This window comes from Diorhabda sublineata, chromosome 4, assembly GCF_026230105.1.
Source record: "Diorhabda sublineata isolate icDioSubl1.1 chromosome 4, icDioSubl1.1, whole genome shotgun sequence".
Classification (NCBI taxonomy): domain Eukaryota; kingdom Metazoa; phylum Arthropoda; class Insecta; order Coleoptera; family Chrysomelidae; genus Diorhabda; species Diorhabda sublineata.
In genome coordinates, this window is record NC_079477.1 from 1911922 (window position 1) to 1928592 (window position 16671).

Genomic DNA, 16671 nt, shown 5'->3' on the forward strand with positions numbered 1-16671 from the left:
CTCTGAATACCCTCTAGGTCTGTTTTCGTCCACTTCGGGATTCCAGAAGGATAAGTCAAAACAGGTGTGGCACAGGTGTTTATTTCCTGGACTAAATTGTCTGCATTTCATAAGCGGTTTCACTCTTTTGGTGCATTGATCCTGGATTCTGGTTTTTGCTTGCTTGGGCGGTCCAACAACTTGGCCTGTTGAAATCCTAGGTAATTGTAGGATTTTCCATTGGGAAGTTGAACATTTCCGTCTCCAAACTCCAAACTGGTACAGTTGGTTCTCTCTGTTCGTTTTAATGGTGAATCCGTACTTTGTATCAAGGCAGATCTACATCGGACTCAGGAAGTCGCCTCTACGAATGGGTATTTCATCAGTACTGAGGCAGCTTGGACCGATTTGAAGATCTAGGATCTTCCGCCATCCCTTCATCGTTGTTGAAAGGAATCTCACAATAGTTGGATGGATTTTGTAAATCTGCGCGACCTCCGAAAGCCAGGAATGAGGTACACTATCAAACGCTTTGTTATAATCCACGAATGCAGTTTGTACAGTCCATGATAAGTTGTTTTTTGCAATCTGGAAACTCTTCGGAAGAAAATGAGTGTTAAAAACGTTGAAAAATCTTCTGGGTTCTGTAGGAGGTGTGAAAATTGCTCGGGAATTTCTTGTACCGGAAGTTTTGGATATTATCAACTCCCGGTGCTTTCCTGTTATTATTATTATTATTATTTAGTTTAAAGATGATTATCGCAGTAGTATTTCCAGCAATTCAATGATTTATTTTTATTTATAGATCGAAATACCGCGCCTAGAAGACAACTAACCTCACTTTTTATTTGTTTTTCAGCCCGTGGCTTCGGAATGCGTGTAGTGGGAGGAAAAACCGCTCCTGATGGTCGTTTATTCGCTTATATCGTTTGGACCGTCCCCGGCGGACCCGCCGAAAAGGGTGGTTTGCAACAGGGCGACAAGGTAAGTTTTTTTTATATCGTAATTTGATGTTTCACAACAATATGTAAATAGGGGGAATTAAAGCGGATATTTTCGGGTGTGTTTGAGCTTGAAACATTACTAGGGGGAAAGTGGGATCGATTTTAATTGTAATTTTTCGAAAAAATTAGGTTTTTCACTTTTTGTAATCGAACTTGATTAACGAACACTGTCATAGAAGTCACAGCACACAAGATGGTTGGCGCATATGACGGATGACGTGTACAGGCAGACGCGCGCATCGAACATACAATGACAGATAACGGACAAGATGGCGGACACCGCTATATACACAAAAGACGATACATTTTGTAGTGACAGGTCTATGGTTACCGGAAATACGTTGATTTATTATTTATACGTTCAACTTGATTAATTTTTAAAAGAAAGTTACTTATATTGTTATTAATTCGTCTAATTACATAGACCAGTAGATCTTGTTGGATTAATAGAATGTTTTTATTAGCAGTTTACGTACTTCGTGATCTCTGTTTGTCAAGATGGTTCTGAGAAGACATTTTGTTTGTTTACGACGAATTAGATATATCGAACATTCTGTATATGATTATATTGTATATAAACTTACGGATCCTAATCATTTTTACTCTGTTTGGAAGTAACTTTTGCAATTATAGGTGTTTTTAAATTCAAAATTTAGGGATAAATATTTTGCGGAATTGGTAACACTGACTCTATAATCCATCAAGTGTCAACGTTTTTAGTGTTTTGTAACACGGCAATAAAGTGACGGTACGTCAATACTTAATTATGAGAGAAATTTACGCTTCATAACCTCGAAATGGCGTGAAATTTTTCAGGTGTTAGAATGGGGCGGCGTGTCACTTATCGATCGTTCGTTCGAAGAGGTCTGTGGTATTATGGACCGTACGGGTGATACCGTCGAATTACTCGTAGAGCACGCCACCGATCTCCGAATGTGCGATCTGCTCGACGACCCGATTCCCCCGCCTACTACGATTATAACCGGAAGAAAAGCTTCGGACGCCAATATATCTGCTCTACATATAGGTGAGTTTACTAAATATTCGTTTCGATAATAGCTTCCGACAAGAAATAGTACAGGAAAAAAAAGTGTCTAATATTCCAACAGACGTTCGAACTGGACGATATACGAAATGTCTTCGTTTTGTTTCAGAACCTGAGACAGACAAGGCGCCATCTTCTCCAACAAGGCGAAAACTACCAAAAACACCGGTATAAATATATAACATATTTAATATACATATCTTACATTTTCTTCCTGACTGACATTTTCGTTTCTTCTATTTTATTAAATAGTTTCAAGCGTTCTTCTTTTATAATAAATTTAGACAGTTTAAAAAAATGACACAAGTCGTATAAGCGGTTCTGACAGATGCTGACTTATAGTATGGTAAAATTGAGTCGTTTGCACGCGTTTATTTATATAATCCTTCTAAATTTTTCACAAGATTACAAGAAATAATCAGAATAAAATGTTTTTTCGTGAGGTACAGGCTGTTAAAAGTATAAAAGACGTGCAGCACGTAAAAAATTGTCGAATTGTCGAAAAACTTTTAATCCAATTTCGAAAATCAATCTTTCGATTGACGAAAGATTTATGGAAGATCATAGGAACGTACGTAGCCGCTTTATAGATTGACGGAAGGCTTTTGGTGAGATACAAAAGAAAAAATCACGATAAAAAGTGGAATCAACCGTATAAATTCGTAACCTAACCTATATTTATACATCGTCTCTTCTTCTGATTATTCTGATTCATCGTCGCAAAGATTCTCGACGTCTTCTTCTTCACACTTGTCGGTATCGTCGACAAAAAAGTCACGGCCTAAACGGACATTACGAAAACTGTATTTTCCAGCAATTATCGTTTATTACTAACAGTCAACATCTATTTTAAAAAATTCCCGTTGGATTTATTAAGAAAAAAAAAGATATTTTGTAAATTTAATATATTTTTTAATAAAGCTCAAAATGAATTTTTCTAATCAACAAATAAACATTGTATCAAATATTTGTTTTTTTAATAACTCATATCTTTCTCGAGACTATCAAAAAGAACTAAAAAAGACTTAACCCGTTTTTTCTATCAATAAATAAATGTTAGTTGTACATAGATTTGTTTAGAAATGTCAAATGTTGAGTTTAACAAAAAAAAACAAAAAGAATCTTGAAAAATTAAATCAATTATAAATAAATTTTACTTTTTGAAATGCCTACCATGTCCGGTAGCTCGCCCACAGTCAGTCGACGATCATCCAGTTTCGCTTCGTGGATTTTCTTCGGCAATCCAGGACTCGTCACTTCATTTGGTCCACCACTGGGATGCTGGTCCTTGCAGGCCGCAGGGCCTCGTTTAAATCCTGCTACCCAAAATGCAATATTCTCAATTTGTTGTTTGGCTTTTTACACAGATTTCGGGCTGCACTTTTACAAAATGCAATTGGTACAAAAATGGAAAATTATAAATAAAATAAATCTTCAAATTTATCCAATTCGCAAAACTGCATCCATAGAGTTGATAACGCAGATAGACGGCATACAAATGGAATTTTACTTTTTGAAATGCCTACCATGTCCGGTAGCTCGCCCACAGTCAGTCGACGATCATCCAGTTTCGCTTCGTGGATTTTCTTCGGCAATCCAGGACTCGTCACTTCATTTGGTCCACCACTGGGATGCTGGTCCTTGCAGGCCGCAGGGCCTCGTTTAAATCCTGCTACCCAAAATGCAATATTCTCAATTTGTTGTTTGGCTTTTTACACAGATTTCGGGCTGCACTTTTACAAAATGCAATTGGTACAAAAATGGAAAATTATAAATAAAATAAATCTTCAAATTTATCCAATTCGCAAAACTGCATCCATAGAGTTGATAACGCAGATAGACGGCATACAAATGGAATTTTACTTTTTGAAATGCCTACCATGTCCGGTAGCTCGCCCACAGTCAGTCGACGATCATCCAGTTTCGCTTCGTGGATTTTCTTCGGCAATCCAGGACTCGTCACTTCATTTGGTCCACCACTGGGATGCTGGTCATTGCAGGGCCTCGTTTAAACTCTTCTTGGTACAAAAATGGAAACCTCAGGGTGTTGATAGCTTCACGCACGTCCAATCGATATCTGACACGAGTTTTTTGTGAAAAACTAATCTCCAGGTGTTGTGACACAAGTTGGCCTCCACGCAGTACCGATTTAACCCCTTTTGGTTTTTTTCCTGGGGGATTATGTCGAATCCAAAGTTTATAGTAACAAACCGACTTTACTGGTACAAACTAGTATCACGTGTTCACCGATGTTGCCGTATCGATCGTTACGTCCATATCGATCGTTACGTTACTTTTTTAATAAATTATTCAACATACAATTTATTGGAATCATTACATCTTCTTCTTTTATTAAATTGATTTAATTATTCAAGACATTCTAAACACCCATTTCGCTGTATCATTAGATGATTATTGAATGTTTAAATGTTTGATATTATGAGCGGTGTCTTATTGGGAACGTGGCAATGAAACACCAAAGTGAACTAACTTTAATATATCTCCCAAACTTTCGAATACTTATGTATTCATCGTCTGGAAAATAATTAATTAAGATTTTCGGTGTTTTTGAATCGTATTTTTGTAAAAAAAAAACTCATTCATAGGTTTTAAAATGCAATATTCAAATTGACGTTGATTAAAAATTTTTTACAAGACTCAAAACCACCGAAAATCTTAATTATTTCCCAGACGATGAATTCATAAGTATTTGAAAGCTTGGGGCTTGGAAATATATTAAAGTTAGTCCACTTTGGTGTTTCATTGCCACGTTCCCAATAAGAAACCGCTCATATATACGAGGTTATCAAAAATATTTTTTAGTTTGATTTCGATTTAGTTTTATATACTGAATTTGAATCAAGCAACTACAAATAGGATAACCTCTACATATACAGGATGTCCCGCATAAAGACCGACACTGAGCACATATGTAAAAATTTATTTATCAAGTTCTAGCCTATCCCCCCCTTCTCCGTAACAGTATTATACAAAATTTGTTCAATTTATTTATTTTTTGGGGGGAGTATAATAAAAATATATACGAAAAACTTGAAAAATCACCAAAAATTTGCTTTGATTTGTATACTTGAGTGTGGATAGGTAGAGGACGATTTCGAATGCATTCCGAGGTTTGTAAACGACAAGTTTTATGAAAAATTACAAGAAATAAGTTCTAGAATTAAATTATCCGCGATGTGAAAATGAAATTTTCCAAAACAACTGACAGATAAAAAAAATCTGCATAGTTTCAAATGACGAGTGATTTTTTGCTGGTATCTTATTGGCAACACCGTTTTTGACAGATGACGCGTGGATCGTGTCTTGCGTCATTGTCAAACTTGTCAATTGTCAAAGCGACAATGGCCGGAACGTTACGAACGAACGTAAATTGCCCCCAATCGTCATATTTCGGGCTCCCCTATAAACCTGCTCTGGTTCTTATGCAGTACACCGTGTATATGAAAATTACAGAAACAGCTTTTTTCTCATTTTAGATAAAGAAAAAACGTAGAATCAAAACTGTGAGAGCTTTAATTAAATGTATTTGTATATTTGTCTACAAAAACGATGGCAAACATAACATTTTCTATCTAATAATAATAAAAATAAATTTACTACGTTTAGAATGATCCTAACCTTAAATTTCCTCCTTTCGAAAGTTTGGCGACATAAGATTTGATAACAAATTAATTATTTGGCCTAGTTAAACTCATACTTGTTGTGTTTGCTGTTATATTTCAAATAACTTTGTACATATCGATATATATTATGTTTGTTGTAAATCTATGCTAATAATACAGGGTGAATCAAATGAAAATATTAATTAGTAGAGTGTTATAAATAAGAATCCTCGAAAGTCTTACCAATCATAAAAAACAAAAAGTTACTAGATTAAAAATGGATGTTTTGACGTTTGATAAACTGTCATTAGTTTGACGTTGGGAGTTTAATTATTCGATGAATAATGTAAAACAACTTTTTCATTCAATTTTGAATAATTATTATGGCTTTAAACTATATAATAAGTAAAACTTGTTGCTTTTGAATTTCCCATCATGTTAAAATGAAGAGGAATCTAACGAATTGCCGTGATGGCCGTCGTGGGGTAAACAAATACTTCTACCCCAAACTTGTGTGTCGTTTTTTCCATTTGTGACGCTATTTATTGGTTTTTGGACCTCGTTATGTTCAGTTTTAACGCGAAAATTCTTATTACGGAGTTGATATTTAAAGAAATGCGAAATTTTCTTCAGGAAACGTAGTTTAGCTTGTACCTGACAGGGATTAACTATTACTTATGGAACTTGGTTTTTAAGCACGATCTTCCGCTTGTGAACCTCAAAAACGTGTTTTGGGACGTGTACAGACAAAATATCTAGATCCCCAACGCACTAATCGTCTTATGAATCGACTTATGAACGTTTCATTATGTTAAAGTAGAGGAATCTAACGAATTGTCGTGATGGCCGTCGTGGGGTAAACAAATACTTCTACCCCAAACTTGTGTGTCGTTTTTTCCATTTGTGACGCTATTTATTGGTTTTTGGACCTCATTATGTTCAGTTTTATCGCGAAAATTCTTATTACGGAGTTGATATTTAAAGAAATGCGAAATTTTCTTCAGGAAACGTAGTTTAGCTTGTACCTGACAGGGATTAACTATTACTTATGGAACTTGGTTTTTAAGCACGATCTTCCGCTTGTGAACCTCAAAAACGTGTTTTGGGACGTGTACAGACAAAATATCTAGATCCCCAACGCACTAATCGTCTTATGAATCGACTTATGAACGTTTCATTATGTTAAAGTAAAGAGGAATCTAACGAATTGTCGTGATGGCCGTCGTGGGGTAAACAAATGTTTATTAGTTTAGCTTGTACCTGACAGGGATTAACGATTACTTATGGAACTTGGTTTTTAAGCACGATTTTGTAACCTTGCTTGCGTATTGACTAAGAAAACTGCAAAAATACTAAGTTTCAACCGTCATAATTACACTGAAATAAATCTAAAAGGACGTATGAAGACCTATGAATACCATAAAACAAAAAAACAATACAAATTAACTATCAGTAGCGAAAAAAAAGAACCGTTAACACGGATTTATACGAGAAAATCGATTGTTTATCCCACGGCCGCCATTTTGACTGTTTTCTTAAAATGTTCATGTCGGAATCGACCGCCATATTGACTCGGACGTCAAATAATCCGTCAATTTTTATCAGTAGTCGTGTGTAATCTCATTTTATTAAAAAAAAAGACAGAAATAGGTCGAAACGTCAATTTTTGACATGTTCGAATATCTAATTTTAAATGGTGGTCCATTACGACAATATGGCTGACGTTTGGTGAGAATTTTAAGGATGTTGCAACGGTACTGAACGATATAACAATCATTTTTTCATATCTCTATTTTTATATTACATATTCTGGTATTGTGAGATTCATTGACATCATCCTGTATCTTAAAGCTATTTACAGTACAGTTTACCCGGCAATAATGGTAAGTTTCCACATTTTTTTTTGTTTATTTGATGTGAATTAATGTTTTCCGATTCTTTATTGATATTTTCTTCCACATCGGAAATAATCGATCGGCTATAAAAGTAAACATGGGGTCGCGTGATTGGTGAAACAACCGACATTGTGTTGGATAGTCTCGAAAATGGGGAAAAGTGGAGTTTTATTACCGAGCTGAGATACGAGGTAGCGTTAGAAACAACGGATTGCCCCCGACAAATTTATTCATTTTCGGCGCATGATTTCGGCCATTTTGTTTTAAATTTTCCCGATAAAATGGTACTTTATATACGATAATCGAATTCTATAGCAAATTCTACACATTTTCATATCAACAAGTTTTAGTTTTACTCCAAATAAGAGATGGGGGAAAGCGGGAACTTTATTTTGAAAAAATGACTCCAAGTCCGGTTCTGCTTAGCCGATTTCTATAAATTTGATGTTGTTTGGAAGATTTTTGATCCAGCAATAAAAAAATATGAGAATTCTAAGGAATTTAAGTCGTATCGTCACTTTATGATCATGAACTATCCGCGAAGAGTTTCAAAGTCTTCTTCAATTGCATTTCGGAGTCCGGGAAGGATGTCTGGTCGTTGAGAAGACCTCGCAAACCGCATCCGTGGTACCACTCGCAAAAATCCAATCCGCGAAATCATCTTCGTGAAGTACGTGGACGGTAAACTCCGCTGTTTCCATATTATCGCGTCGCGTCGACAACAGAGCCCGTTTTTAACAATTTTTGGTACGTCTTCCACATTCTCGAAGCGTCACCTTGTTATTTATTCTAAAAAATCCTTCCATCTGGTTCCTTATCTTGTATTTCGATATTTTCTTGTAGTTTTTTTTTTGTTTTTGACTTCTTCTGGTTTTTCGTTCGAGAAATCTACTGAAATAAAAATTTTCTCACTTGAAGCTTACAAATCCTCGAAAACTTGTTTCGGGACGCGCATAGACAAATATTTGGATCCTAGTCGTTTAGGGCGCCCTCTAGGTGCGCAGTTCCGTTATTTAATAACCAGACCTCGTATATATCTCCGCGCGTGATTTGATTGAACCATATTTTTCGAAAATTACTTATAGCGAAGCAGCAATCGCTTCTGTTGCAAATCAAATTTCAAAACGAGTCGATTCTATTCAAAATAAACGAAATTTACAAATTTTCACGAAATTACCGACCCGATTTCTTTCAATTCCTCGATTCAATTTAAACAAAATTTCCATTATTACCGAGATCAAAGGTGATCAAACCAAATATATTTTTCCTCGAGAATATTTTTGACTTTGAAATTGGTTTGATCACCTCGGAAATAAACTACGACAAAGACAATATTATAAATGTCTAGTAGAATATTTGTGTAAGAAAAATGATCGAAATTTTATAGTCCATTCATTCAGCATACGTAGCGAATCGCTTAAATGAAAGCTCTGTCTTGAACAAATTGTAGCGCATGCTTAATTTTCGACAATGGGCTCAACTAAAGCTGTAATAACAAAAAAAAAACACGCGGCATTAGATATGGTAACATCAAAGTACCAGCTGGTACAAATTTGCGATGGTCCGAGCCTCAGTGCTCGATCATCCACCTTATTAGCCGGATCTTGCAACGTGTGACTTCCATGTGTTTCGTAAGGTCAAATCTGCGTTAAAACGAACCAGATTTGAGTCTGTTGAAGCTGTGAATGTTGGGAAAAGTGTTTTGGATTCTATTTTTATTGCTTTCATTCAGGTAAAATTATTTCTTCGTCAAAATACGGTTTATTATTTGTAGATATTCTTTTTCAATTGATTTATGAAGATTAATCTTATTTTTATTGCTTTCGTTCGAGTAAAATAACTTGGAACGTTAAACGAACGGACTATAATTGACAGAGTGCCAAATTTCGATGATTTTTTTCTAGTTGTTAGTGGTTATTTGATGTTAGTGTCAGCTGGGGCAGAATTGTCCGAAAAAAAAAAAAATTGAAAAAATTAAGAGTAAGTCAACCTGTGAATAGTTTGTTTTATAAATGGTATAGTTTCAAGATTCTCACCCCAATATTTTGACAGTTAATTTCCCATACACCCAGACATACGTCGAAGTCTAATAGTCCAGTGAAATTAGGATACAATTTAAAAAGTAAATAAATGAACTTAATTTTTAATACGCCGTGAATTTTAATAATTTATCACAATTATCTCGATTTCTATCGCAAATAACTAAAATATGATTAATGACGATTTTATAGAGAATTCGATTTACTACATTTTTTATCTGAAACTTTTTTTCATATCTTCTCATTTTTTCGAGTTATTTTCAAAAACGTAATTTTTAGGTTAGTTTTTAATTTCCAAACTTACGATTATTTGAATAATTGAACCAAAAAAAAACTTTTTGCAGTCTTCAAATATTTATATACGTGTGTCTGTATAACACCCAAAATTTTAGTTATACAGGATGTCCGCATAAGAAAAGACAGAAGCGTATAGCGGAATCCAAAATGTGACGATTGGGGACAATTTATTTCTTAAATTATTCGAGCTCAAGTAGGGTACAAAAAATCGAAGAAAATTTTCTCCTCGGGGAAGCAATTTGGCATAGAATTAAACCTGTTTCGATTCTTATGCGGGACATCGTGTATATGAGAATATTTTTGTCAAAAAATTCGCTTGAAATCGGAACCACAGTTTGACTTACAAATCAAATTAAACGATGTAAACAAATGCCTATAAAGTAAAAATTTTAAACCAATTATTTCGTGTTTTTGTAATACAAAACCTTCCCTCAGGATGATGACTTCATATTGACGATTTTGCAGTGAAGTTTTGAAAAAAAAAACACGGTACGTTTTGGCTTTTAATTTAATAATATTAGAAATACCAAAATACCTGCCTTAGGTCCCAACTGGCACTAGATATCGCTTTCTCACTTCCATAGCTGCTTGAATTGTTTATGTTTTGTATGATTTTTAGTACTTAGACTGTCGTAGTGAAATTAGTATGTACCAGAAGTTAATGCTTTACAACAAAATCATTTTTTTTCCAACTAAACATTTCGTTTTATTTCACTGTTTGTTTTGGATTATCGTGTACGTCCATTTATGAGCATGAACTTCTCCAACACTCACTGTATAAAACTAAATCAATGAAGAATTTATTTCGATTATGCGTTTAATAGAAACGCTCTTAAATGTAAAATTAAAACTCGTTAACTTGCTACAACTGAATATTTAATTATAAAACGTAAATAGACGAGTAAAACGTAATAGAGTTTGGTTTAAACAGGATACCAGACATGAACTGAGCCCTTTTTGTACCACATTCGCCTATTAGACGCAAATAATCTTGTCGCCATCGAACTATACTTGATTTTGTGTACGTCCATTTATGAGCATGAACTTTTCGAACGCTCACTGTATAAAACTGAATCAATGAAGAATTTATTTCGATTATACGTTTAATAAAAACGCTCTTAAATGTAAAATTAAAACTCGTTAACTTGCTACAACTGAATATTTAATTATAAAACGTAAATAGACGAGTAAAACGTAATAGAGTTTGGTTTAAACAGGATACCAGACATGAACTGAGCCCTTTTTGTACCCTATTCGTCTATTAGACGCAAATAATCTTGTCGCCATCGAACTATACTTGATTTTGTGTACGTCCATTTATGAGCATGAACTTTTCGAACGCTCACTGTATAAAACTGAATCAATGAAGAATTTATTTCGATTATACGTTTAATAAAAACGCTCTTAAATGTAAAATTAAAACTCGTTAACTTGCTACAACTGAATATTTAATTATAAAACGTAAATAGACGAGTAAAACGTAATAGAGTTTGGTTTAAACAGGATACCAGACATGAACTGAGCCCTTTTTGTACCACATTCGTCTATTAGACGCAAATAATCTTGTCGCCATCGAACTATACTTGATTTTGTGTACGTCCATTTATGAGCATGAACTTCTCCAACACTCACTGTATAAAACTGAATCAATGAAGAATTTATTTCGATTATGCGTTTAATAGAAGCGCTCTTAAATGTAAAATTAAAACTCGTTAACTTGCTACAACTGAATATTCAATTATAAAACGTAAATAGACGAGTAAAACGTAATAGAGTTTGGTTTAAACAGGATACCAGACATGAACTGAGCCCTTTTTGTACCACATTCGTCTATTAGACGGAAATAATCTTGTCGCCATCGAACTATACTTGATTTTGTGTACGTCCATTTATGAGCATGAACTTCTCCAACACTCACTGTATAAAACTGAATCAATGAAGAATTTATTTCGATTATGCGTTTAATAGAAACGCTCTTAAATGTAAAATTAAAACTCGTTAACTTGCTACAACTGAATATTTAATTATAAAAAGTAAATAGACGAGTAAAACGTAATGGAGTTTGGTTTAAACAGGATACCAGACATGAACTGAGCCCTTTTTGTACCACATTCGTCTATTAGACGGAAATAATCTTGTCGCCATCGAACTATACTTGATTTTGTGTACGTCCATTTATGAGCATGAACTTCTCCAACACTCACTGTATAAAACTGAATCAATGAAGAATTTATTTCGATTATGCGTTTAATAGAAGCGCTCTTAAATGTAAAATTAAAACTCGTTAACTTGCTACAACTGAATATTTAATTATAAAACGTAAATAGACGAGTAAAACGTAATGGAGTTTGGTTTAAACAGGATACCGGACGTGAACTGAGCCTTTTTGTACAAAATTCGTCTATTAGACGGAAATAATCTTGTCGCCATCGAACTATACTTGATTTTGTGTACGTCCATTTATGAGCATGAACTTCTCGAACACTCACTGTATAAAACTGAATCAATGAAGAATTTATTTCGATTATGCGTTTAATAGAAGCGCTCTTAAATGTAAAATTAAAACTCGTTAACTTGCTACAACTGAATATTTAATTATAAAAAGTAAATAGACGAGTAAAACGTAATGGAGTTTGGTTTAAACAGGATACCGGACGTGAACTGAGCCTTTTTGTACAAAATTCGTCTATTAGACGGAAATAATCTTGTCGCCATCGAACTATACTTGATTTTGTGTACGTCCATTTATGAGCATGAACTTCTCGAACACTCACTGTATAAAACTGAATCAATGAAGAATTTATTTCGATTATGCGTTTAATAGAAACGCTCTTAAATGTAAAATTAAAACTCGTTAACTTGCTACAACTGAATATTTAATTATAAAAAGTAAATAGACGAGTAAAACGTAATGGAGTTTGGTTTAAACAGGATACCGGACGTGAACTGAGCCCTTTTTGTACCACATTCGTCTATTAGACGCAAATAATCTTGTCGCCATCGAACTATACTTGATTTTGTGTACGTCCATTTTTGAGCATGAACTTCTCGAACACTCACTGTATAAAACTGAATCAATGAAGAATTTATTTCGATTATACGTTTAATAGAAACGCTCTTAAATGTAAAATTATAACTCGTTAACTTGCTACAACTGAATATTTAATTATAAAACGTAAATAGACGAGTAAAACGTAATGGAGTTTGGTTTAAACAGGATACCGGACGTGAACTGAACCCTTTTTGTACCATCGAACTTGTACCATTACTTCTAACGTCGAAATTTGTGAATTAAATGAATCTCACCTAGCTACGCCACTGCTTATCGCAGGAATATTTCGAAACAATTGTTTCCGACAGCTTCGGCCAATTGAAATGCATTTATGTTTACGATTCGATGTTTTCATTCGTAAACAATGAGTCCACGTGAACTGACGGTTTGTCTAAGAACTAAACGCCCAATTTTTTACCGTCATACCTACAGGGTATATCTGATAAGTTGTACAGATGTTTGTCAACAGGAAGCAACTTGAATATTAGTACAAAATGGTTAAGTGGAATCTGATCTTGTGATCACGTGATCTTCGATAGTACGTCATCAAAATTTGTCACTTCACTATCGCATTAAATAATTTATTGTACTAACTAGGAGAAATAAATTATGAAATTATATCTGTGGAACTTGAAAAGTTCCGAATGTTAAAAATGCGGACCTACTCCACGTTCACTATTAGTCAAGGGCTCGATATTTTACAACGTAAAAAAATGCACAATCATTTGCCAATTGAAATCAAATCGATATTATCCCGCATAATTTGGGGGTATATTTACTGGAAAATTTCTTCTACTATATGTTTGTTTTCACGACTTTTTGTCCACAAATTGAAACAATTTCTCTCTACGCCTTGCGTTGTTATATCTCTTACAGAAGGATTTAAAAATGGTTTTATACTTTTTAAGGAACAACTGGCAAGAGAAAGGTGCGTGTCTGGAAGAATTCAAATTCAAATATGGTACCACGACGAAAGAAAAGAATTAGTAGTGGCCGTTTTAGCCGCCGATGATTTGGGATGTAGAGACGATAGTTTAGGATACGGATCCGTTCCCGAAGCCTATGCTCGATTATGCTTACTACCTCTCACGTGAGTATCGACATCGGACCGGAAACTATTTCTCAAAATATTGATTGCGACAAATGATTTTGTGAGGTTATAATCAAAATGGCGGCTAGCGGTTTTAAAAGAAGATTGAAATAAACTAAATCGCATTTTTAGATCTGAAGAGCACTGCGTTCAAACGGAAGTAGCCCCGGCAAGTCAAAACCCCATTTGGAACGCGAACTTGAGCTTTCCGAACGTTCCGGGAGACGAATTAATGGAACGCGTTCTAGAAATAACTTTATGGGATTTAATACCGCACAACGAACACGCCTTTTTAGGCGAATGCTCCGTCGACATACAAAAAGTTTTCTTGGACGATAGAGCTGTTTGGTGTAGATTGGAAGATCCCAGACAACTCCGAGGTAAATCGCCGCATACTTCTCCTAGGGGATCGATCGTCGGAGCCGGAAAACGGAACGATTTCGGCAATCAACGTAGTGTATCGGACGACGTCGATTCGATAGGTACGTACTACATTCCCGACCGATATCATTTCCCAATATCCCTTTTTATTTTTCGCGTAATTTCCAGGAGAATGCGCGAGTCTACTGCATCCGGATCACGCTTGGGGTTCCAGAAGAGGTTCGTCCCAATCGGAACAATTGGAAGTGGAAGTTTATGAATTAGGAAAGGATTTTTCGAGATCCCTTCCCGGTTCTAGAAGATCTTCGTTCCAATCGGCGCAAGAGCAACAAGAAGCCGAGCGAGCCGCGGTCCCTCCGCCGGCGTCTTACAGTAGAGATCGAAGGAGAAGCAGTTGCACCAGGATGCTGAGAGATCCCGAGGAAATTTTGAAGAGCCTAAAAGCTGTGAAAGGAGAATTAGGAAGGACCATGAGTTTAACTGGGGATAAAAGACATAGACGTAAGTGAATATTGACGATGGAAAGGCGATTTTTGTTTATGTAATTCTTTAGGTTCGAGTGGTGCTTCGGAGCGTCGGGATTCTCGTAAAGAAAGCGTTATAGAATTGAACGAAAGTGCTAAGGAAATAAGCCCGCCTTCGAGTCCCGAACGCACTTCGCCGCCACAATTGGGACCGGGCCAAATAAAACCCCGAGGATTCCGACTTTCGAGCACAAAACCGGTCGAAATCAAATTGGGATTGCTCATGACCAAAGGACAATTGGAGGTCGAAGTCGCGTGCGCTAGACACATACCCGCCAAGGACATTCTACCGGATACTTACGTGAAATGTTACTTGAGGTAAAAAACAAAACGAATTTTGTCGTAGAAAAACTTTTGTTTTTATACTTGTGCACTACAGAGACGGCGATCGTTGGCTGCAGAAGAAAAAGACCAGAGTGATAAAGCACAGCTGCGAACCCCAGTTTCGACAAACCTTGAAATATCAAGCTTGCGATGTTCTAGGTAGAAGTCTGGTCGTTATGTTATGGGAAAGACAAGGCGGTTTCGAACACAATCAAGGTCTAGGTGGCGCCGAAGTAGCTTTAGACGCCATCACTTTGACGCATTTAACGACTGGATGGTATCCGTTGTTTCCGATTCATTCGCTCGGATCGGATTCCAACGATTCGCCTTGACCTGCGGCTGACAGTCCGCCGGAGAGTTTTGCTGATTAGGATCTTTTCGATATTTATTTGGTTATTGGTTGATTGCGAACGAGATTTGGTGAGATTTCGGTAGAAACATCACGATTTTTTTCACTTTTTAATCCAATACGTAAATGTCGAAAGTTTGGCACGTCGTCAACGACGTTTTTCTTCTCGAAGATGCATTTTTCTCAGCATCCAGTGTACGATAAGTGAAAGTTTATTTGTCCGACTGACTCGACACACATGAGTTTTTACCTTAATCAATCAAATATGTAGGTGATTATCAGTTTTTTCAGCTCTTAATTGTGTTTTAGAGATTTGCTGTACTTCAGCGTAGCATACACTAGCCTCTAATCTCTTCTTAAAAGCGTTCTAAAGTCCTGTAGAGGATAAATCCTTTATCGAGTCGATTTAACCCAAATTTAGCGCATTTCCCACGTTCACGGAACCCGAAATGCGCAAAAATACGCAAAATAACCCCATTAAAAGCGTTCTCAAATGCTACAGAGAATAAATCCTTTGTCGGGGCTATTCAAAGTCGATTTAACCCTAATTTAGCGCATTTTACACTTTTCGAAACCCTAAACGCACATAGACACGCAAAACAACCCCATTATGAGAGTTCCAAAGTGCTGCACAAGATAAATCCTTTATCAGGACCAATTCAAATCGATTTAATCCAAAATAAGCCCCTTTCCGCACGTTTACCAAACCCTAAATGCACATTTATATGCGCAAAACAACTTTATTAAAAACGTTTCCAAGTGCTGCAGAGGATAAATTCTTTATCAGGATCAATTGAAGTCGATTTAACCCAAATTTAGCGCATTTCCCACGTTCACGAAACCTCAAATGCGCAAACATACGCAAAATAACTCCATTAAAAGCGTTCTCAAATGCTACAGAGGATAAATTCTTAATCAGGATCAATTGAAGTCGATTTAACCCAAATTTAGCGCATTTTCCACGTTCACGAAACCTCAAATGCGCAAACATACGCAAAATAACCCCATTAAAAGCGTTCTCAAATGCTACAGAGGATAAATTCTTTATCAGGATCAATTGAAGTCGATT

The 16671-nt window shown here is 35.7% G+C and overlaps 1 protein-coding gene across 1 annotated transcript in view; it reads left to right on the plus strand.

The window, feature by feature from the left end:
* The window catches only part of LOC130442943 (regulating synaptic membrane exocytosis protein 1), a 102253-nt gene extending 86595 nt beyond the window's left edge, over positions 1–15658 (plus strand). The window contains exons 8-15 of the mRNA XM_056777352.1: positions 839–963; positions 1800–2010; positions 2138–2196; positions 13843–14024; positions 14157–14506; positions 14574–14906; positions 14959–15247; positions 15309–15658. Coding sequence (XP_056633330.1) covers positions 839–963; positions 1800–2010; positions 2138–2196; positions 13843–14024; positions 14157–14506; positions 14574–14906; positions 14959–15247; positions 15309–15585 — 1826 coding nt within the window. The 3' untranslated portion in view covers positions 15586–15658. The remainder of the gene's footprint in view (positions 1–838; positions 964–1799; positions 2011–2137; positions 2197–13842; positions 14025–14156; positions 14507–14573; positions 14907–14958; positions 15248–15308) is intronic.
* The last annotated feature ends 1013 nt before the right edge of the window (positions 15659–16671 follow it).